The sequence below is a fragment of the Rhinatrema bivittatum genome, chromosome 7 (genome assembly GCF_901001135.1).
Source record: "Rhinatrema bivittatum chromosome 7, aRhiBiv1.1, whole genome shotgun sequence".
NCBI lineage: Eukaryota > Metazoa > Chordata > Amphibia > Gymnophiona > Rhinatrematidae > Rhinatrema > Rhinatrema bivittatum.
In genome coordinates this window covers 102,208,676-102,232,264 of record NC_042621.1, presented here as the reverse complement: position 1 = coordinate 102,232,264, position 23,589 = coordinate 102,208,676, and the positions used below count along the sequence as shown (strand labels likewise).

Sequence of the window (23,589 nt, the reverse complement as noted above, 5' to 3'; positions counted from 1 at the left end):
GTAAAGAGCTGCAAAATAAAGGGATAGCACATAACAGAGAAAAGCAAGGCACCACTCCTAGGGGGTGAATATTTTTCTAGGCCAGACCAGTGCAGCAATGATCTCACAAAAGAATACGAAAAGGAACTATCTAAACTATCAGGAACATAAAACATTCAAAATTAAAATCATCAACCATTTTCAATCCAATACAAAGGGACTTAACAGAGACCCTGCTTTCCTCATCTAATTCCAGACATAATCCTCTGAGTCCTGCAGCTATAACTTCTATTCGTCTCCCTCCATTTCCTAACTATTCTGCAAACAGATCAATCACTCCCTTATTTTTTTTTTTACTTTACAACTCTTTACGGCTATGGAAACAAACATCTTTACATCACCACTGTAATGCAAAACCCTCCATAGCTCATTCTGTACTCACCTGCTTGAGGGACCATAGCTCTCAAAAGCAAATCACAAATGGATTTAGTCCAGTAGAGATTCCACCTGTAACTTATTGGCTGACCTTTTTTTTTTTTACTTCAGTGTGGCAGGTAGCACTATATACATGGCTAGCACTAAACACGGCATACACAGAACGGCATCGAGCACCATACCCCTCCGCCGTGTCACTTCAGCCTGGCACGATGTTTAACATGAGCAAGGCACGGTGATTCGGCATTATTGACACCCACAACGTTTCGCTTCAGCGGGGCTTATAGCACTATACACTAGCAGCGTTTCACGTCAGATATTTTACAAAAACATTTACCTGATTGTTATAAACTGGCTGCGTGAAAATAATCAGCCCTTTTCCTGGCTAAAAGGATGTGGGCCAGAAATAGGCAGGCTCGGGGGCAAGGCTAGAGCAGGGGGAGGCACAAAAAGCAGCTGCGAAAATATGTGGATTACTTTCTCTTTGAAACTCGGTGCAAATCCTGCAGGGAAAAAGTATCCGAGAATTTTGCCCCAGAGCAGAGAGAAAATTGCCCCTTCTCCCCCACAGTGCTATACATTCATGACATTTAACATTAACAAGACACTCAACTAGATGCCAGTGGAGCTGCATGTTAGTAAGATGTATAACACTATGCAGCCTATGCAGTACAGTTTAGCAAGCGCGTTAAGGGGCTCCTTTCCAGTGCACGAGCTGTCTGGTTGGGTTATTACCCCCCCCCCCCTCTGGGTCACTTTTTGGAACTTTTACTCTTTAAGTACTGGGGCCTCTCTGGAGCCTGTTCAGAGCCTGGCGCAGGGAATGGGGAACCCTGGGTTTGGGCCTGGGCAGGTTTGAGCCTCGGTGAGGAAGGGGGAAGGAAGAGTCAGTGTTCAAGCGAGCCTGGGAGGTTCCTGTCCCCATGAGAACAACAAATATTTTTATGGCCTCATCGGGTAGCAGTCCGTACCTGGAGTTTGGGTTACACCCATGTTAGTATCAAGTCTACACTATTGAGGGTAAATTTTAGCATGCACTCAGTAAAATGTATTGCATAGCACATTGTCCTGTCTTATCATGCATGTAAGAATTTTACAGAGTTACGCACTAAAACATTTTTAACATGAGTTTTATTGCATAGACCCCTACATAGAAATATGATGGCAGAGAAAGACCATACAGCCTATCTAGTCTGCTCATCCATATCAACTGCTGAGCTCTACAATTCCTACCACTCCCTTGGAGATTCCCTGTGCTTGTCCCATGCTTTCTTGTGTTTAGGTACTGTCCTTGTCTCTACCACCTTCACTGGGAGGCTGTTCTATGAATCCAGCACCCTTTCTGCAAAGAAATATTTTCTTAGATTACTCCTGAGTTTTCCCCTTTTCTTCCTCATCCCATGACCCCTTGTTCTAGATCCTCTTTTCCATTGAAAGAAACTATTCTCCTGTGCACGGAAACCTTTGAGGTATTTAAATGTCTCTATCATATCTCTCCTATCCTGCCTTTCCTCTAGGGTGTACATGTTTAGATCTTTAAGTCTATCTCCAAATGCTTTATAATTAATGCTACTAACCATTATAGTAGTCACCCTCTAGAGCAACTCCATCCAGTTAACCCCTTTTTGAAGATGTGGTCTCCAGCACTATACACAGTATTCCAAATGAGGTCTTATCAGGGATTTATACTATAGCAATATCACCTCCCTTTTTCTGCTGACCGTTCCTCTCCCTATGCAGCCAAGCATCTTTCTGGCTATTCCCATCACTTTATCCACCTGTTTGGCCACCTTGAGATCATCAGATACAATCACCCACAGATCCAACTCCTTCACTCTACCGCTTCCTTGGACTTTTGCAGCCCTTATACAATGATAATGTTTCATAACGGATGAACAAGAATATCCACTATTATATTACATCTTTATTGTTTTATCTTTGGAAATACCTGGCATTCCCGATTCTTAATAAAAAAAAAATATATCATTACCAACGTGAAAACACAAAATTTTGCTAAATATTAAAATATTCCTTTTGTCTAACAGAGTGCAGTGATGGAAGAGCTTCTTCTGTGCTCTAGGGTACATAAATATTGCTCTGCCGGAAGACCTGCTCCCCCCACGCCACTGTTCTCTCTGTCCCAGGCCATATAATCTTTCCACAGTTGGAAGCAGGTCTTGCTCTGTACCCATACCCTCTATCCGTAGTGACCTTCCCTTCATTTAACTTACTCATTTTTTTCTCCCCCCCTCTTACAGTCCCATCTCAAAACTTTTCTCTCCTCCTATGCACGTTGAAAAGAGCAGGGGGCCAATTTGTTATTTTCTGGCACATAATGTGTGAACAATGCTACATTACTGAAAAGGGTGGCAGTAGGCAGCACAGCATTACTGCAGAAACTCTCTAAAAACAAGACCGCTGGGAATGGCCTCACAAAGAAAGGTGAAGAAACCAAATGCTCTGCTTCCAAAAGTAGGCAAAACTAAACACTGAAGCCACCTGCTGAGCAGAACGCCTGTTTTTTTTGTTTTTTTTTTTGGCTAAGAGCACGATTAGTGCCTGCTTCAGATTAGAAGGGGTTTCTTTGTGGATTGTAGCACATGAGCTTTCCAGGTCACTCAGATTTGAAGAAAGGGCCAATATGGTCCCAACAGCTCATGTACTATATCCTCTCTGGATAGTTCTTATGTTGATGCAGTAAAAGGTATCACAACTTGCAATAAATCCAGTTCTCTTCAGGACCCATACAACTGTCAGAACCCTCCAACACAGGACTGGTGCACATATTGGAAATGGGTGAGACTCAGACACTCTTCAGATACACACAAGCATTTAAAAGTGATATAATTTCCCCAGCCGAAAGAGAAATTTGCTCCATAATACAAGCACTCAGACTTCTGTTGTCAATGTGCTCCTACCAGAACTCCAAACCAATGGCTCGGAAATGCAGGCTTTACCAGACGACTCCAGGCTATCAGGGATTCCTCAGCCTATCCTGGTTCTGTCTCATGTAATCTATGACCAAGTAGTCTTGCTTCTGTTAAAGAAATTGAAACTACAAGCAATGGGGTAAAAGCGGGACTAGCTCAGTCTCCCCAATTTCATGGAACCATCTGGTACTCCTGTGGGGATGGCAGTTCCATATCTTTGGCTGCTCTATTATTATCAGGCTATTATGTCAAGTTTTGGTTGATTTTAAAGCCAAAGATACATGTTTCAGGAAAATATGTTTGAATTACACACACACACACACACACACACACACACACACACACACACTTATCCCTTACAGAGGTGGTCTGCAACTTTAAACCTCAGGGCCTACAAGTAAGTCTTGTCTGGAGGGTAATTAAATTATAAAATTAATCTGGTTCTTAAATCAAATATGTCAACATGAATATTCATTGTGGAGATTCTGAAAATGTAGATCTGTCCGGGGTCCCTCGGGATTGCAGCATTATGGCCTTAGCAACCAGAATCATGCACACCTCTCTCAGTTACACTCTGAGGAGATCACAGAGCTTGTGGCCACTTGTAGTGTCTATGTAATGGGCAGGTTGCCATGCATTCCTGGGAAAACTGGATTAAGAAAACGTTATTGCAGTGGAGTGAGTTGTCACTTGGTGTTTATTGATTGATCTGATAGCACTGGGCCTGTGTACAGGAACACAACTCTAGTCCTTAAGGGCTGCCCACAGATCTGGTTTTCAAAATAACCAAACTATGCACATTAACCTGCTTCTCAGCCCAAATGTATGCATTATCAAGATCCACTGCACATATCTGGAAAATCAGACCTTTTTGTAGCCCTCAAGGAAAGAAGCTGTGCATATCTGGTACACTGGGTTACCAATGGGTTCCTTTTCACAACAGGTGAATCCAGTCCTGGTTTTACATTCTTGCATGCATGGATTCCTAATCCTGCTTTTTTTTCCATTGAACTCAGTACTACTTGACCATGCATGCAATGGGACTGGATCGACCTGTCCTGTAAATACGGTGCCAACTGGTGGCCGGCCCTATGCAAGAGGCACAGGACTTGCCCGGCATTCCCCGATTTCTAGGGAAATAAAGGAGAGAGGGTGCAGTGCTGTAATCATCTTGTGAAACAGAGTGGGAAACTTAGAAGCAGGACCCTCATATTTGTTCAGTCCAGCCAGAAGAAAATCCCAAACTCTGGCTCCCAGAATCTCCGGAAATAATGCAGAACCGGTCCCGGGGGGATGAAAAGGATGGTGGGACAGAAAATACCATGCCAGAATCTTGCTTTTACAGAACAGCTTGCTTTAGCAGATGAGGGTCACTCTCCCACCACACAGCCATGCCCACTGAGCAGCAGAAAGGAGTTTGAACAGGGTGCAGGAGGCTGCTTGTTTGTTAGATGAAGAACAGCAGCAGGAGTGCCGTAGGGAGAAAGGCTGGCAGAGCACAGTGCAGAGGCTGGCCCAAGCCTCTCAGGGTCTCCCTGTTGGTCACGACACTATCTGAGCCCCTCCCATTGCTGGAGGTCCGGGCTCTCGCGCTGCACAGGTCATGCAGGTTCCCTTGGAACTGGATCTTCCTGGACTCCTGGCGCAGTGATTCCCAGATGGCTGCAGCTTCCTCTGGGCAGTGCGCCAGTACAGCACTGGCACAGTTGTGAAAGTCATCCCAAGATCTGCAAAGGAGGAAGAGTGACAGTTTCAAGTAAAGTTGTCAAAAACGTTCCAAGTCATACAGCAAGAAGTTAAAAGCCGCTCCTGGTTTCAGCCCCCTGCATCTAGGGACTGACCAGGAGTCCTTCCTTTCTTAAAAAAAAAATGGAAATGCAAGCCCATAAATATAGTGGGGTGAACCCAGGATTTACCAAGCCCATACCTGGTGATCTAAAGCTCGTCAGCAAGCCTGAAATGAGATGCAGCATCTACTCCACCTCAAGGTCATCAGGCACAGGCTGAGGCAAGAATGGAGAGGTGTAAACCGTCTCGCCCTGTACGGCTGTCTAAGAGTCCGTTTTGGGAGGGAGACTTCAGGCTAATCCTGGCTTTCCAGCCCCCACTCCTGATACATTCTCATATCCATACTTCATTTGGAAGAAAGCAGAAATACAAATACCACAGTAGACTGGGATGTAAATTCAAAGCTAAGACTGGGTACATGCCTCCCTTCAAAAACAGGGTTATTTAGCAGCTTGCATACCATTGCATGCTGGAACGTGTAGTCCTAACCCTGTATAAAGCTGCTTACTGTCCTGCTAAGCTTGGGTGCCAATATGTGACAGTACATGCAGCTGCAGGATATTGGCTAAGTCAGCAAAAAGCGAAGGACATGGGAATGGCCCACGTGGGATACATGTGTGGTCTGTGTGGAAACCGACTAAAAAGGAAAGTGCAGAGATTGATAAGAGATGATAGATGTCTTCCTACACGCCGTGGGGAGATAGTATAGAAGGAGAACAAACATTTGGACACGAAGAAAGAGAATGAATATTTGGGTGCAGGTGGTCTAGGGAAAGGAAGCCAGGCCAGAATGACGCATTTAGAAAAGATCAATACTTGGCAAAGGAAATCAGGAAAAAAATGTATATAAGCTTTATAAGATTGTGACAGAGGCAGCTTAGGGTGTTCAGCAACTTGCTGAGCCTGTGCTTTTCCTTCCCAGACACTATATTGTGATTGACTATTATTTATTTACCATGATAAACATTTTACTAAATTTCTAAAATTTCTCTAAGTCTCCCGTCTGCTCTATTGGGGCTAAAACCATGAAACACTACAAATTCCAGAATTGCAAGGGAACACAAATGTTTAAAACAGAACCTCGCCCTTGAAGCTGTTCCTCCAGCTGGTAACCTCACTTACAGTAATTGGTCAGACCTAAAAGCATGGAGGAGACTGGCATGTAAATGAACATGTGACGCATCCCCAAAGGGTACAGAATTATCTGCTGTCACATAGTCTATGCTTGTCACAAGAGAATTTGCTGATACTTCCTTCAACAAGTTTTGCTTGATTGCAAAAGACAAGAGGGCAAGTGTTTTCTGTCTCTGCCCCTAAACTTTGAAATACTGTCCCCAGGGAGATCAGGTTTTTAGACAACTTCCTTGCTTTCTGAAAGCAGGTAAAAGATTGTGTTTTTTTTCTTTCTGGTAATCGTATCCTTTGATTGCATTATAGATAAGGGAATATAAAATACATTTTGATAAATGGTGTCCAGGCCTATGTGATCTGAATTGATAGATCTGGCATAGGATGACTGGCAAGGTGATTTTACATATGCTTTTTGTACTTTATGTATTGGATTATTAAATATGTATGAACAATATCTTTAGACACTGTGGGATTTAGGGTGATTGAGGTTTACTTTTTATATGTTCATGTATTAGAATGTATTATTGAGCTGTTGCATTATGGGGGATTTGTATGTTTTTAATAGTGCCTTGTATATTTTTAATAGTGCCTTGTATATCCAGAATATCAACCCAGCAACACACCCCATCGACACGATCCCAGTCAAGTCTCTCAAACTCATTCCTGACACCATCGCCAAACCTATTGCAGACATAATAAATACATCACTTGACCAAGGCATCTTCCCAGAAGTCCTGAAATGTGCCATAATCAAACCCATCCTCAAAAAACCACATCTCAACCCCTCCGATCTCTCCAATTACAGACCTATCTCAAATCTCTCATTCATATCCAAGATCATTGAGAAACACGTAAACCTCCAACTCTCTGAACACCTAGAAAATCAAAACATTCTGTACCCCACCCAACATGGTTTCAGAAAATCCCTAAGCACCGAGACTCTTCTCTTATCGCTCACAGACACAGCCCTGAGAGGCATCGACGCCGGACACTCCTACCTTCTCATCTTACTGGACATCTCTGCCGCCTTCGATACCGTAAACCATAACACACTGATGACACGACTGATGGAGATCGGCCTAAGTGAAAAAACCCTCAACTGGTTTCGATCATACCAACAGATCCTACAAAGTTCACCTCAACAACCACGAATCAGACCAATATCCACTCCTTCATGGAGTCCCACAAGGATCATCCCTCTCATCCACCCTATTTAATATATACATGCTCCCTCTCTCTAAACTCCTCTCCAGCATGGACCTCGTATTCTACATCTATGCCGACAACGTCCAAATCCTTCTCCCAGTCAAAGAAAGCATATCTAACACCATCGCATTCTGGAACTCCCTCTCCATCCAAATATCAAATCTCCTCACGCAAATATCCCTCACCCTCACCCTCAACCACAAAAAAACCAAAATCCTTCACATATCAAACAAAACCACAACCAAAACCAGCAAAGACAGCACCTCGCATTCTGGAACTCCCTCTCCATCCAAATATCAAATCTCCTCATGCAAATATCCCTCACCCTCAACCACAAAAAAACCGAAATCCTTCACAAATCAAACAAAACCACAACCAAAACCAGCAAAGACAGCACCTCCAATCAACCACACACCATTCTCACCAATGAGGTTAGAGACCTCGGCATCACCCTTGACTCAGACCTCAACATGAAAAAACACATCAACATGACAATCAAAAAAGGCTTCTACAAACTAAAAGTCCTCAAAAAACTCAAACCTCTACTATTCCACCATGATTACCGCACAGTACTCCAATCCCTCATACTATCCAAGCTGGACTACTGCAACTCCCTCCTCCTCGGACTGCCTGCCTCCACCACAAAACCCCTTCAGCTACTGCAAAACGCTGCAGCCAGGTCCCTCACAAACACCAATCATTCCTCACACATCACCCCAATTCTAAAAGAACTACACTGGCTTCCCATAACAGACAGATCACAATACAAAATTCTCACCATACTTCACAAAATCATCTACAACCAAAAAATCAAATGGACCAATGACCCTCCCCAACCATACCACAGCCAGAAAAACCTGTGATCCCAAAACACAGGCCTCCTTATCATACCCCATACAAAACTAGCACACCTTACCTCCACCAGACAACGTACCTTCTCTGTAGCTGGCCCCACCCTCTGGAACAAACTACCTTCCCAACTCAGACTGGAACCCTCCACCTAAGCTTTCAAAAAGCAATTGAAAACATGGCTTTTCCAAAAAGCCTTCCAACACCCTACCTAACCCCTCCCCACCCCTTGCTCCACCTTCCCCCTACCTCCCCTCACCCCATACCTCCCTCTCCCATACACTCCATCCTCCCATCTAAATCTGGTTCATGTCACCCCGTACATACTCCATCTGCCGCTTCTACATTGTAAATTTTGCATGTACTGACTTAGGTTATCCCTCATATCCTTTATACCCATCCTTTATTCCTACCTTATTCTTGCTTAACTTGCTTAACTTACTTAACTGTTTCTATCACTAAGGTTTTGCCAAATGTTATAAAGTTTGTTAAAATGTTCCCCGTTTAAAGTTAATGTTACAATGTATAAATAGTACGACATCCAGTCATACTATTCCTCTGTTATAATGTGAACCGATGTGATGTACGCCAACGAATGTCGGTATATAAAAGCAAATAAATAAAATAAATAGTTATGAGCTTTTTGAGTAATAGTCTTTGCTACATGCAAGTAATAATAATAACTATTATTATAAATCTCCTAGCATTCAGCTTGAGAATTTATCAAAAAAACTGAAATTATTAACAATAGATTTTTTTTTCTGCTATTCCCATATAATTCTCACACAGGCTTGATATTTGCTTAAAGTTTCTTTAAACTCTTATAAGGTTTTTATGTTTGAAATCAAAGCTCCCAGCTTTTTTTGGGTGCTCCTGAGGGGGGAGGCTGCTCTACCCACGATATCGGGATTTTCCCTGCTGTTTCCACCAGAGACAGGATGCTCAGCAGTTTTGCCAGCACATCAGGGATTTTCTCACGTTTGAGATCGATATTCAGTTGGGCCACCACCAGGCAAAATTACCCAGACAACAATATCCGAGCAACTTTATCCACATATTCAACCAAATTGTGGTCAGGCTGAATATCTGGTCTAAAGTTACCTAAGCAAAGCTGTTTGGATAACTTTAAGACCGCTATGAGAGTTAATCAGGTAACTTTGTCCAGGCATGGCATCCTCTCCCACCCCCAGAGCAAAATTCAGGAGCTGTTCCCCTTGCCTGTCTTTGGAAGATCCACCTCCCTTCTCCTACCTTCTCCAAGGCAGGCCATGAGGAGATCGGGAAGGACAGAGTTGTCTACCCTCCTGCCCCGCAGCTGGCAATGGCTGACATCTTGCAGTACTTTGCCACATCTGTGACTGGAATTTAATTAAATCTGATTGTAATCTGCCTTGAGATTAGCTTGGAAAAGCTGGAATACCAAACATCTATGAATAAATTGTTAGGAGCACGGGCTGCGGGGTGGCAGGGGAGACAGCTTTCTCTTGCCCTGATCTTGGATAAAATACAAATACTGGCAATTATAAAAACATATCACAGATTTTAACACAATATACCAAAAATAGTGACATATAATTTAATTATAATTATAATAATCTTTATTGTCTACAATTCCAATCAAACATTTCAGCAATATTACAATATTTTCTCTTCATCGAATACACAGAGTGAATATCAATTTTCAAAATACATCACAAATCACTTAAAACAAACATTCATACACACATGCATACATTTTAAAAAATCTTTTGTGGTGAAAATTCTCTATAACATTGTTCAATCTGATCTTAATACTCCCTCTTTATGACGTTGTTTCATCACAGATTTTCTTTGAAAACTTTAATGCCTATGGGCTTGAATGATCGAGTGGATTGGGCGGCTTGCCTTTGAATTGGAGGTTTCTGATTGGCTATGGTTTGGTTTATAAGGTGTAATAGGAAGCTACCTAAGTAATTCCGCTTTTCAAAACTGCTGTGAGACGTGACGTGTAAACGCTGAAAGTTAGGCAGCGTCTTTGTGAGTGTCTTGGTGGTAGGTTTTTTTTTCAATTTTTCTAAAGTTGTTCTATAGAAGAATTTTTTCTAGATGAAGAGTTGAATTTTAAAAATAGGGGCAATGTTTTATTTTTTTCAGAAAGAGGAAAGGTATAAAAGTGAAACTGTTGAAAGTCTTTTTCTTCTGTGTGAAAAGATTAAGATGAGCTGAAGGTCGAAAAAAGAGGTTTGTATATGGGCGCCGACAGGATATTTGATGCACATATATTGACTAAAAAAATTTTTGTTTTAGAAAAAGTGGCATTATTGGAAAATAATGAAAAATGTTTGTTACTGGAATGTAATTTTGTAGAGAGGATACATATGGGTGAATTGATGGAGATCGTTTTGAAGATTAGGTGCTAGTAATGATTTGCATTATGCTCCCCCGAAGAAGCCTATTGGATGGCGAAACATGTTGGGAGTATTAATCTGTGATGAAACAACGTCATAAAGAGGGAGTGTTAAGATCAGATTGAACAACGTTATAGGGAATTTTCACCACAAAAGATTTTTTTAAAATGTGTGTATGAATGTTTGTTTTAAGTGATTTGTGATGCATTTTGAAAATTGATATTCACTCTGTGTATTCGATGAAGAGAAAATATTGTAATATTGCTGAAATGTTTGATTGGAAATGTATACAATAAAGATTATTATAATTAAATTATATGTCACTCATTTTGGTATATTCTGATCTTGGAGAAGGCAGGAGAAGGCGGGGCAGACCTTCTGAGAGCATGGAGGAAGCACAAGAGGAGATGTTGCTCTGGGGAAAGGGGATCAGGCCTCAAGGAGCCCTAACTGACTCCGAGGGAGATGCCGAGAAGATGGATGAAGCCTTATTGATCTTTGACGTTACCTCCAGGGGAAGCAAGTCTCGGTGACCTCTTAATTTGCTCCTTTGGAGGGTTGAAAGGGGGAGGGGGGAGGGGGACGACTCAGGCTTTGGTGGCCCCTGAATTTGGCTTCAGGGGAGAGAGGGGATTGGGCCTCAGCAGGCCCTTGATTTTTGAGCCGGGGCATGGGAGAGGGCCCATGATCTCTGTGTGGAAAAAGAGATGTGGGGAGAGGGGAAATAATCCCTGTGCAAACTTGCCCACAGCGAAAGGGACAGCCCAGAGGATTTGAAGGCTTTTACTGTACAGTAAAAATGTGAAGACAGATGTTACATTCACCCTTTATGGGCCTATGGAAAACAGTAGGTGCTTACAGCTTACCACACTATTTCCCATCAGCACAGTAAAGCCTAATTTTCATATGAAGCTCCCTCAGTTACTTATGGGGTAAACAAGAATTTTATCGCTTACAGGTTAATGTGCACGATAAGGATTTGCTGCATAGTATACTCTTCTTAGCATAAGCAAAGGCCCTTACTATGCACATTAAACTTTATTGCATAGGACGCTAAATCACGGAAATGTGTGCATGAGTCTCAGTGGATCCTAGTTTCCCTTTCTCTCTGTGGGGGACATGCTGAAGCTGGAGATTCATTACCTTTGAAACAGAAATGTCTGTGCTCTCTCACAGTCTACAAATTGCACTGTTGGAAGTAGGTCACACTTAACTCTCTCTGGTGGGGGGTGGAGAGGTCATTAACTCACTTTTCATTCCTTTGGTTCTCAGAATTTCTTCAGTTTAGTCTACTTGGGAGACAGTGTCAGGGCCACCCCTAGCTACACAACCAAATTATTTAAACCGAGCATCTTGGACTGCTGGGAGGCCTTCAGATGTAAAACGACAGCGAGGACCTTCTGACTGGGCCTGTCTTGCAGACGGGTGACATTTCTTACCTATCTCCCTGAGCCAGACTTACTTGCAGATGGTTTCCAGTTCCTCGACATCCTCTGTCTCCTCCTCCTGGAGTTGCTGCATACTCCGAGCCATGCTGTCCCCAAGGCTGATCAGGCACTCCGCAAAGCCATTGTAGATGTCACACCTTCTGCTGGTAGTTGCCACCGGGCTGTACACTAACACTACGATATAGAGAGGAACAAGACCAGGCCGCCGATTACTACTGCAGTGTATACATGTAAGAACTCCTTACATATGGACATATTCTGTATAGGTGGATGGAATGATCCTTTTTCTGGAATACCCCTCTGGGAGGCTGACAGCTTGAATCATAAGAACATAAGGAATTGCATACTGGGTCAGACCAAGGGTCCATCAAGCCCAGCATCCTGTTTCCAACAGAGGCCAAACCAGGCTACAAGTACCTGGAAAGTACCCAAACACTAAGAAGAACCCATGCTACTGATGCCAGTAATAGCAGTGGCTATTCCCTAAGCCAACTTCATTAATTAATTCCCAAACTCTTAGTTCTACTCAGACAGAAAAACATCCTAAATATGAGGTATCCCCAAATTATGGACACCGCACCAAGTCCTACTTCCAGGACCCTGCAACTGTACAACAATCTCTGAGTCCAAAAGCTCATCACATTTTATTGTATCTATTTTGCAGCGTTAATATGACAATATTTCTACGTTAAATAGTTAAACTGTATTTATAATATTTATTTATTACTATGTTAAACTATAATATTTATTTATTACTATGTTAAATTAACATACAGTTATATTGTTCCATCTGTTCTACAGTTCTATGTAAAGCCAATTATATCGTTCTATCTGTTCTACGGTTCTATGTAAAGCCCCTCTCTGTGGGGCAGTTTATCATTTTATGTAAACCGGAATGATTTGTAGTTCTTACAAGAATTTCGGTATATAAAAATTGAAAAGAAATAAATAAACAAACAAATAAATAAATAAATAGAAGTTAATGGACTTCTCCTCCAAGAACGTATCCAAACCTTTTTTAAAACCAGCTACACTAACTGCACTAACCACATCCTCTGGCAACAAATTCTAGAGCTTATTTCTGCATTGAGTAAAAAAGAATTTTCCCCCATTCGTTTTAAATGTGCCACATGCTAACTTCATGGTATGCCCCCTAGTCCTTGTATTATCCGAAAGAGTAAATAATTGATTCACATTTACCCTTTCTAGACCTCTCAAGATTTTAAAGACCTTTATCATATCCCCAAGGTGAACGGCCCTAACCTCTTTAGCCTTTCCTCACAGGAGAGCTGTTCCATCCTCTTTATCGTTTTGGTTGCCCTTCTCTGTACCTTCTCCAGTGCAACTATATCTTTTTTCAGATGTGGCGACTAGAATTTTACACAATACTCAAGGTGCGGTCTCACCATGGAGCGATACAGAGGCATTATGACATTTTTTTAGTCACCATTCCCTTCCTAATAATTCCTAACACTCTGTTTGCTTTTTTGACTGCTGCAGCACACTGAGCCGACAATTTAAATGTATTATACACTATGACGCCTAGATAATTTTCCTGGGTGGTAGTTCCTAATATAAAACCTAACCGTGTAACTACAGCAAGGGTTATTTTTCCCTATATGCATCACCTTGCACTTGTCCACATTAAATTTCATCTGCCATTTGAATGCCCAATCTTCCAGTCTCCAAGGTCCTCCTGCAATTTATCACAATCCGCTTGTGATTTAACTAATCAATAATTTTGTATCATCTGCAAATTTGATTACCTCACTCATCGTATTCCTTTCCAGATCATTTATAAGTATATTGAAAAGCAGTGGTCCAAGTACAGATCCCTGAGGCACTCCACTGTTTACCCTTTTCCACTGAGAAAATTTACCATTTAATCCTACTCTCTGTTTCCTGTCTTTTAACCAATTTGTAATCCATTCAAGGACATCGCCTCCTATCCATGACTTTTTAGTTTTTTTAGAAGCCTCTCATGAAGGACTTTGTCAAACGCCTTCTGAAAATCCAAATATACTATATCCACCGGTTCCCCTTTATCCACATGTTTATTAACCCCTTCAAAAAAATGAAGCAGATTTGTGAGGCAAGACTTCCCTTGGGTAAATCCATGTTGACTGTGTTCCATTAAACCATGTCTTTCTATATGCTCTATGATTTTGATCTTTAGAATAGTTTCCACTATTTTTCCTGGCACTGATGTCAGACTCACTGGTCTATAGTTTCTCAGATCTACCTTGGAGCCCTTTTTGAATGTCGGAGTTACATTGGCCACCCTCCAGTCTTCAGGTACAATGGATGAGAGATACCCCTAGAGTGCTCTGGAAGGCAGGAAGTTAGAAGGACAGAGAGCAGCCTTTCTCCTCTATCCCCGACATATGAGAAACACAGACAGTGTGTGATCTGTAGTATGTCCTGAGAAGCTGCCTGTCCAAAGGAAGGAATAGAGGAATTCTCACTCTTTAGAGTTTTTTAAAAGACAACAACTGAAGGGAAGAAATAATGAAACTTTCTATCATCTGCTTGGCCCTCTTGGTCCTATGAGAAAGGACTGGTAAAGGTGAAAGAGTTTCCCCTGATCATTTGTTCTACATTACCTTCACCTCCTCAGTCTGTCCTTCCCTTTCAGATATTCCTTTCCTTCTCTCCTCCTCCTTCCATCTTCTCATTCCCTCCCTCCCTCACTCTTAACTCCTCTAGTGTTACACAATTCTTTTGTCCTTCTCTCCTCCAGTCTCTTCTCTCCCATTTCTTCTACAGTCTCCAAGCTGATGCTTGCCTCCCTTCAGTTTCTTCTCATCGCCTCTCTTCCTGCGCCCTACGCTGTTACGACCACTGCTGTCTCCCTCGCATTCCTTCCATCCTCTTTTCCCTCAGTCACTGGCCTTTCCTCCTCTCTCGCTACACCCCTTTCAGTCTGTAAGAGGGTGTCCTGTTCTTCCCCTCACTAGCCAGTTTGGCAACGGTGGACTCAACTAGGATGAGTGCCACCAGGATGTGTCAGGGGTCTCAGCCAAACCCAGCTCTTGTGGTGATGTAGAGCAGTGGGAATGTTTAGGGAGGTGTGTGTGACACTCCCCATTGGGAAGGGTCATTGGCGTTAATAAAACCTCTACATCCGTGCGATGCAGGAGGAGACTCTGGAGGAGAGAATAGCAACAGTGATGAGGGGGTGATGGGATAAACAGCAGGACATGCACAGTTCAGGGCAGAAAGAAGAGGCTAGCAGCTGCTGGAGGGGAGGAAAGGGAGGAGAGAAGGAGCAGCAGGAAGAGTCTGGGGAAAGAACAGGGAAGGGTAGGTGGTCAGCTTTCTGCAATTTCACGATAGGGAAACATTTTTTGGCAATTGCCATGCCTGAGGTGTGGAGGAAATCTTGGGAGTCTTGCCAGTAATCTACAGTCGTAAGCCGAGTGCACTATAAGTGAGTATCCTATAATTCATTATAAGCACAGAACACTTTATTGCTGAGCATCCGCTATCCGTGCTTATTATAAGAAGAATGTGTTGTACAGGTAAGGGTCCTGTATCTGTCTCTCTTATAGAACGTGCTGTATAACTGAAGGCCCTGTAACCACGTCTGTTTAAAGAGCATGCAGTGTATATTTCAGCACTCTGTCATGTCTGCTATAAGCAAGGCCTTCAGTTTCTCTGTCTTGGATTTGATTATTTATCTTTCCAAACCCAAGCTCAAAGTAAGTTATATTTCAGCTACAGTAAATATTTCTCTTACATTACCTTCACTGAGAGAAATAAGATTGGAAAATACATGACAGTACTCCTTTGAATACAAGACACCATTCTTAACACGTTTAATATCACTTGTGCCAGATAATTAGCAGGTGTAAAATATACAAGTTGCAAAATCTATGCCTGTGTCTTTTAAAATAGCAACTTACGCGCAGGTTAGCCCCACCCTGGACCGCCCCTTTTTTTTTTACACGCACGTGTGCACGTGAAAGTGAGCATGCACGAGTATTTCTGACTTTTATAAAATACAGAATATGTGAGTAGAGACTACTTATACACGTAAGGTTTTGAAAATTCGCCTTTAAGGCTTTTCTCCCATTCTGTGTCTTATGGGAGAAATGATTAGTAAATCAGGCCCTAAGTTTGTATGTGAAGCAATAGAGGGTGAAATGACTTGCCCAAGGAGTTGTCAATGGAAGAAGCAAGGTTTGAATCTTGGCTTCTGCTGGTTCTTCGCCGCTGCTCTAACCAGTAAGCTGCTCCTCCACTTCACATCCTCTGGCACCTCAAGTAGACTCCTCAGCACCATTTTTGAGATTCTGCCACTTGTGCAGCACATTTGCATTAATTTGCATGTGCTGACAATTTACAGACAAAACACTTTAATTTTTATAAAAATCTTTAAAAATTTTAAAAGTATTACTTTAGAAAATTATTCTAATTCTTTCCACCAACTGTTTCTTTTTAGACATAACTGGTCAAACTCGAAACCTACAGCCTGTGAACATGCTCAGTGAGCCATTCCTCCACTGCTTACTGGAGATCTTCTCAAAGCAGCAACTGAAACAGCAGGATCCATCTAGAACAGTGGTTCTCAACCTTTTTTTCTGTAGGGATGCACCTGATAGATGGCTCTCACATGTGAAACATGCTGAACATATGACCGTCACAAGGCTGAATGTAAATGTACACTTTGCATCCACAGAAACTCCCCACCCCCACCCCTCAGCAATGGGTATAAAGCAGAACTAGAACATTCCCTGTACAATTCACTATAAAAAAAAGTTATTCTGGTGTTAACTCAATAACAGCGACACAAACTCCCTCTTCTACCAGGTGCAATAGCCCTACTTATAAAAAGACAGCAGTTCACCATTAATGCATGTCCTATTTTATTAAATTACATGCACAAAATGGTCAATTCACACACACAGAACTGACCTTTACCAAGTACAGAAAGACCACAAATTATAAATATGGAGAAGAAACTGAAATGGAAACTCAAAAACACCACTTTGCAAGCAGTGCAAACCTGGAGAAATGGAAACAGAAATATAGCACCAAACATAGTACCAAGATCTGCAATAATGCACACAAACTAATCCGCACAAAGTTACACCTGTATTATGGAACGCACTCAAACGGTAACAATCCTACCTATAAAAAGGCAACACTACAAATATTAAACCAGGCCCTAAACACCATTAGGAAAACAGAACAAGCCAAGCTGCTATATATCCCCACACAGAAATAATTGTAAAACTATATGAATAAATGTTTCAAAACAGCTGCTGAACAGAATAACATCCAACAATTAAAATCTCTTAAAATTTATTAAAAATTGTCCAAATATCAATAAAATATTTCAAAACAGCATCACATCACTTAATACCCAATAATTAAAATAGCAGTCAATCAAGAAAAATAAACTTAAAAAGCCACCTTTACTTAACCTCTCCAGCAGCTCTCCTACTCCTTTCCCTTGTAGGCCAGTTGCACACACCAGAAGTAGCAGTAGATGCTGAAGCTGTCCTCGCGGTCCTCTTCCTTAGGATTCACAACCAGTTTGTCTGTCTCTCTCTCTCTCTCTCTCACACACACACACAAATGTCACACCCTCAGGACTAGTTTCTGTCTCTCACGCACCAATCATCTACCTGACCAGTCTGTCTCTCCCACACACACATACACGCCACACACTAGTCACACCCTCAGGACCAGTTTCTGTCTCTCACACACCAATCATCTCCCCGACCAGTCTCTTTCACACACACACACCAGTCACCTCCCTGATCAGTCTCTCTCACACATACACGTTGCCTCTCTGACTTGTCTCGCTCAATCACACAATGCTCTCTCTCTCTCGTCCTTACACACAGATTGTCAATCACACACAGGTGATGCAGTTGGTGGTGCCTGTGCACTATGGACACTATGTCCCTGATCTCACTTACACACAAGCTCTCAAACACACCCATGCTTTTTCTCTCTCACTTATACACTGGCTGGCTGGCTGCCTCTCACTCCCACTCCCTCCCTCCCCCAGAGCACAAAATGGTAGCTGCAGCAGCCTCCTCCAACCCCACGGCCCAAGAAAGAAGAATCCCATTGTCCCATGGAGTAGAGGAGGGACAGGGGAGATATGATACAGACTTTTAAATATCTGAAGGGTATTAATGATGCACAAGAATCAAACCATTGCCAATGGAAAGAAAGCTGTAGAACTAGGGGGACATAATGTGAAGCTCCAAGGGGGTAGGACTCAGGAACAGCATCAGGAAATCGTTCTTCACACTGGATGCATGGGATGCACTCCCAGAAGAGGTGGTGAAGACCAGAATGGTAACTGGATTTAAAAGAGCATGGGATAAATACAGAGGATTCCTAATGACTAAATGAAGAAAAGGGATAACCTGGGTTAACTTGCACAGAGTGGCAGTTACTACCCTAGCCAACTTGCTGGGCAGACTGGATGGACCACTTGGGTCTCTTTCTGCCGTCACTTACTAGGTTTATTTCACCTTGACCTGCCCTGATGAGACACTTAGCCAGTCGACACTGGGGTGACTGAAAGCTCCCATTATTATTGCATTTTCAAGTTTCTTAGCCCTTCTAATCTCCATAACATTTCACAATCTGTTTTACCATCTTGGTCAGGGAGAAAGTAGTAAATCTCCACTGCTATACTCCTGTATCCATATCTATCTGTATCTAGGTATCTATCCACAGAGATTCAATGTGTATTTCCTGCGGAATGTGTATATTTTTCAACATTATGGAATCATTAACACATAGTGCCACGCCACTACCAATTCCATGTGCTCTTGCCATTTTGATATATTTTGAGCTCTAGTATCACTGTGTCTTCATTGCTTGTTCTTTTTCTACCAGGTCGGAAATATCTGTCGTGTCAATATCTTCATCTAATGCCATATACTCCAATTCCCTCATCTTATTTTTCGGATTTCTGACATTAGCATACAGACATCTAAATGGATTGGGGTAGATTTTCAAAGGGTTACATGCGTAAGATATGAAAAGCTGCCCCTGCGCGCGCCGAGCCTTTTTTGCATAGGCTCGGCGGCACGCACCAGCCCCGGGATGCACGTATGTCCCGGGGCTTTAAAAAATGGGCGGTCCGGGGGCTGGGGCGTGGCGGCGGGCCAGGGGCGTTTACGAGTCCTCCGGCACTGCGGCTGTGGGCACAAGTTACGCCTGCCTCAGGCAGGCGAAACGTTTGAAACAAAGGTAGGCGGGGGATTTAGTTACGGCTGGGGGGTGGGTTAGATAGGGGAAGGGAGGGGAAGGTGGGGGGGAGCGGTTGAAAAGTTCCTCCGAGGCAGCTCCGATTTTTTTCCGTAAGGGTTAAGTGCGATGCAGTTTGGCACACGCTTCTTCTTACCTTAGGTCCCCTAATCATCCTACCTGCTCTGCTTTCTGTTCTTCCTCCCGCACTCTCTTCTCCATTCCTCATCACCTTCATTCTATATTATTATCCTGGATTCCTCCCCTCATCCGCACCACCCAATCCAAGGTCCTGTTAATCTCCTGCCTTCCTTGATCCTCACTCTCGCTCCCCTTTCTCTTCCTCCTTCCCATTCCCACCTTTTCTCCCGTTTCTCTCGTCTTCCCCTAATTCACCCCTCCCCCATCTTGCTTTCCCCAACTCTTGTTGGCTTTTTTTTCCCTCTGGGAATGAGAAGAGATTCCCATTCTTACACTCTCCTCTCTTCCCTCTCCTTCCTCCATCCCACACACACATTTATTTATTTATTTATTTAAAGGCTTTTATATGCCGAACATCATGTACTAGTACATATCGCTTCAGTTTACAGAGAACCAAAATTGGAAATTACAGCAAACAAAATGAATACATTGAACATAGCATACATAATAAGGATTGAAGAGAACCCACCTCTTTTATTCTCTCCCCCCTCAACTCCTGCTCTCCCTTCTGGGGGTCCCCTCTCACTCCCCCAGATTCTTGTCCTTCCCCTTGCTTGCCCTTCTTCCCACCTTTCCTGTCCCCTCTGGCTCCCCCCACATTCTTGCTTTCCCCATTCTCCCCTCTCACTCTCTCTCTCTCACTCATTCACACACACACACACACACACACACTTGTGCTCTCTCTTTTCACCACCCTTCCCAGCATACACTCTGCTCTTTTCTCTCACTGACCCACCACATTTTATTGCTCTCTCTTCTCTCTGCCCCCTCAACACACACACAGGTTTTTCTCTTTCCCCTCCTTTGATCTCTTACTCACTCTCACACACACAGACACACACACATGCAACACTTTTTCTTGCTCTCTTCTCATTCACACTCTTGCCATCAGCTTCCCTCTCCTTCACCCTAATCTATATAGGACAGGAAGAAAGTGTTTCCCCCCAGCTCTCACGGCTGATTGGTTCTGGCTGCTGAATCAGTCAGGAGTGGGAGGCAGGGAATTAAAGAAGGCAGCATGAACGTGTTTTCAGGTTGCCGTAGATAACACGGGACAAGCTGCAGGGTGAGGTTGCCATGGCAATAGGAGCCGTTAAGGGGGGTGGGGGGTATGGGCGAGGGGGGCATAGCAACGGCTACAATTTTAAAGTTATGCGTTGCTATTGGTTCAGGGGTTTTGGCGGGGCAATGATCAAATTTAACGGCAGTCAGCAACCAGCAGCGAAGCAGGGGACAGGTTTTCTGCGCTGCTCCGTGCTGTGTGCTGACTGGCGCTTGCGATAGATTCCGTGGTCCTTGTCGGCGGATCAGAGGATGCGCAGGGGATAGTGAATCATGGGTTGGACTAACGCGGCCAAATTGTGAGTAGAAAGCGGGTTAGAAGCAGGGTAACTGCGGCCGCACTTTACTGTATTGGCCTGTATATTTGGCTGCTGTTTGCCAAAGGGAGGGCAAAACTGCTGGGGTGAGTTAACTCCATTGTAATCCGACACGTTCAATACTGTGGTTGTCTTTGGCAAAAGTTTCCATAATATGTTTTTCTTGCAGCCCTAGCACTTTATGCATAAGATTAGATGTGCTCCAGGACAACACAAATGCTGTAATTCACTCTTGGGACTCTGCCATGGTATTTCTCCATGACATCACAAATCTCCAGTTGCAGGTCCCGCTGCTGTATTCAGTGCAGGAGCAGGACCTGCACTCCTCCTACAAATAAAATACTGTACAGGAACCTTTAATGACCTATACAGGCAGCAGCGAGGATTCAGAGATGAGAAACTCTACATGTCAGTAGCAGATGGTATAACACACCCTTGCGATTGGATTTATTTAAAAAATAATAATAATTTACTCAAAACATTTCTGTTCCGCAGAGTACAGGAAATACTGTTCTAAGCAGATTACAGTACGTAACAAACCAATGAGAAAACCAGACATAAAATAAATCAAAATGTAAAACACTATACAATTTTAGGACATAATAAAACAGGAAATCCTGACAAGTATACAGTAACTCCTAATTAGAATTACTTGCCTAGGCAGCTAAGGCAAAAGCATGTTTAAAAAGTAAAGTCCTTTTGTTCCTTTCACAGTGCTGTTTTATTATTTTAAAATGCTTATATTCCACAACTTCCAAATAGAAAATGTGTCTCAGTGTCTTGGAGTGTTCCTGCCACTCTTGGTGCTGCTTGGGGGCCGATGCAATACAGTGCACTTAATATAAATGTATTCATTCCTTCACTTATTGACGATTGGTCCTTTTCACTGACCTTTATCAGTGAAAGGACCAATCCCCTGTCAGGACAGCCTTCTGAAAGGAGATTGGTCCTTTCAATGACATGTGACAGTGAAGGGACCGATTGGCAATAAGTGAAGGAGTGAATAAATTAATATTAAGTGCCCGACACTTTAATATTGATTTATACTCTCCTTAGGTGCTGGTAGTCAGGGTCGGAGAATGGACACTGAATTTATCAGCATCCATTTTCCTAACCTGTGCATGTGCGCCGGTTAGGAAAATGGACGTTGATAAATTCAGTGTCCGTTTTCTTAACAGGTGGACAGCCACTGACAGCGGACCTCTCTTGGGCGCATGCTGTCAAGGAGGTGCTAAGGGCGCGCAATCGCCCCTAACGCCTTGACAGCACGAGCCCTAATTTAAATATTGCATCATGCCCCCAGGAGAGGTGCCTGGGGTCGCGTTAGGAAAGCGGGCACTGAACACTCAGCGCCCGCTTTCAGTGCAACTTTTTTGCATCGGCCCCTTGGTGCCGTGGAGTGTTCTTGCCAGTATCTGTTCTGCTTTGTCCCTCTCTCAGTGCCTTGAGCTGTTCCTGACACTGTTGGTGCCATTTTCCCACTCTTGTTGTCTTGGAGTGTTGTTCTCTCTGCTACTGATGCCTGCCTGGAAGTTTCATTAAGCTTGGATAGAAAACCCCAATGTTAAAGTCCAAAACAGGATGCATTACTTCCCCCGTTGACTTTAACAGAAACGAATTAAATAAGACAATAAATTAAATGAGTGAACTTGAGAACTGAAATGAACAAAACAAAAGGCAATGGACCTACAATCTATGCATAGGTCTATTGATAACCTAGAATTATATGTTCAAGTGCTATAAAATTCACCTATATTTTATATACAAGTCAATAGGTTGTCTGACATGGTTTTCCTTGATCTTGTTTTCAGACATATGCTAGAGAGTCCAAAATCCTTTTTCTAATTCATGGGAGTATTAAAAGTCAAATTGTCACTGAAATATGGTGCCTGGTATCAGTGGGATAGTAGCTTCTCCTAGAAGCTGTCAAAGGATCCAGGAGGGTACGTTTTATCAGGGGGCCAATAATGACACATCATTTTTAATAGGGTAGTGAGCACCTAATTTTATAATGTATACATTTTTTTAAATGAATGTTTTATGTGTTTTATCTAAATGTTTTGTGTTGTATTTGTGTGTCTGATGACACGTGTGAATGCTTGTGTGACAGGATTAGAACATAAGAAATTGCCATGCTGGGTCAGACCAAAGGTCCATCAAGCCCAGCATTCTGTTTCCAACAGAGACCAAACCAGGCCACAAGAACCTGGCAATTACCCAAACACTAAGAAGATCCCATGCTACTGACGCAATTAATAGCAGTGGCTATTCCCTATTGCTGCTGTGTATCAGGGCAAAAGATCCATTGGCTAGCCTTGAACCTGGGTTTGTTTCAGTTGGAGGCTGGGGTTCTGCCTCTGAGTCATGGAGTAGTTTTGGGAAATGCAGGATCAGGCTGGGTAGGAGAGTTTGCAATGACCCTGTTGGGAACTCTAATGGTCCCATCCTTGAGAAGCCTGACTGGTCCTGAGGAATTCAAAAGCAAACTCTGAGAATACCTCAATTTTCTGGCTAGCTGATGGAGAGCCAAGCTGAAAGGCTGAATGGACCCACGAGTTCTTTGTATATGTTTTTGAGTGCCTACAGTGTTGATTTCCACTGTGTCTAGATCCGAAACCAGATTTTGGATTTAAGA

At 42.9% G+C, this 23,589-nt stretch overlaps 1 protein-coding gene across 1 annotated transcript in view; it reads right to left on the bottom strand.

Annotated features, from left to right (window-relative positions):
* Window positions 1-2,219: 2,219 nt before the first annotated feature.
* NRN1L (neuritin 1 like) overlaps window positions 2,220-23,589 on the bottom strand; it is a 116,092-nt gene continuing 94,722 nt past the window's right edge. The window contains exons 2-3 of the mRNA XM_029608832.1: window positions 12,168-12,327; window positions 2,220-5,071 (exon numbers count right to left, since the gene is read on the bottom strand). Coding sequence (XP_029464692.1) covers window positions 4,792-5,071; window positions 12,168-12,327 — 440 coding nt within the window. The 3' untranslated portion in view covers window positions 2,220-4,791. The remainder of the gene's footprint in view (window positions 5,072-12,167; window positions 12,328-23,589) is intronic.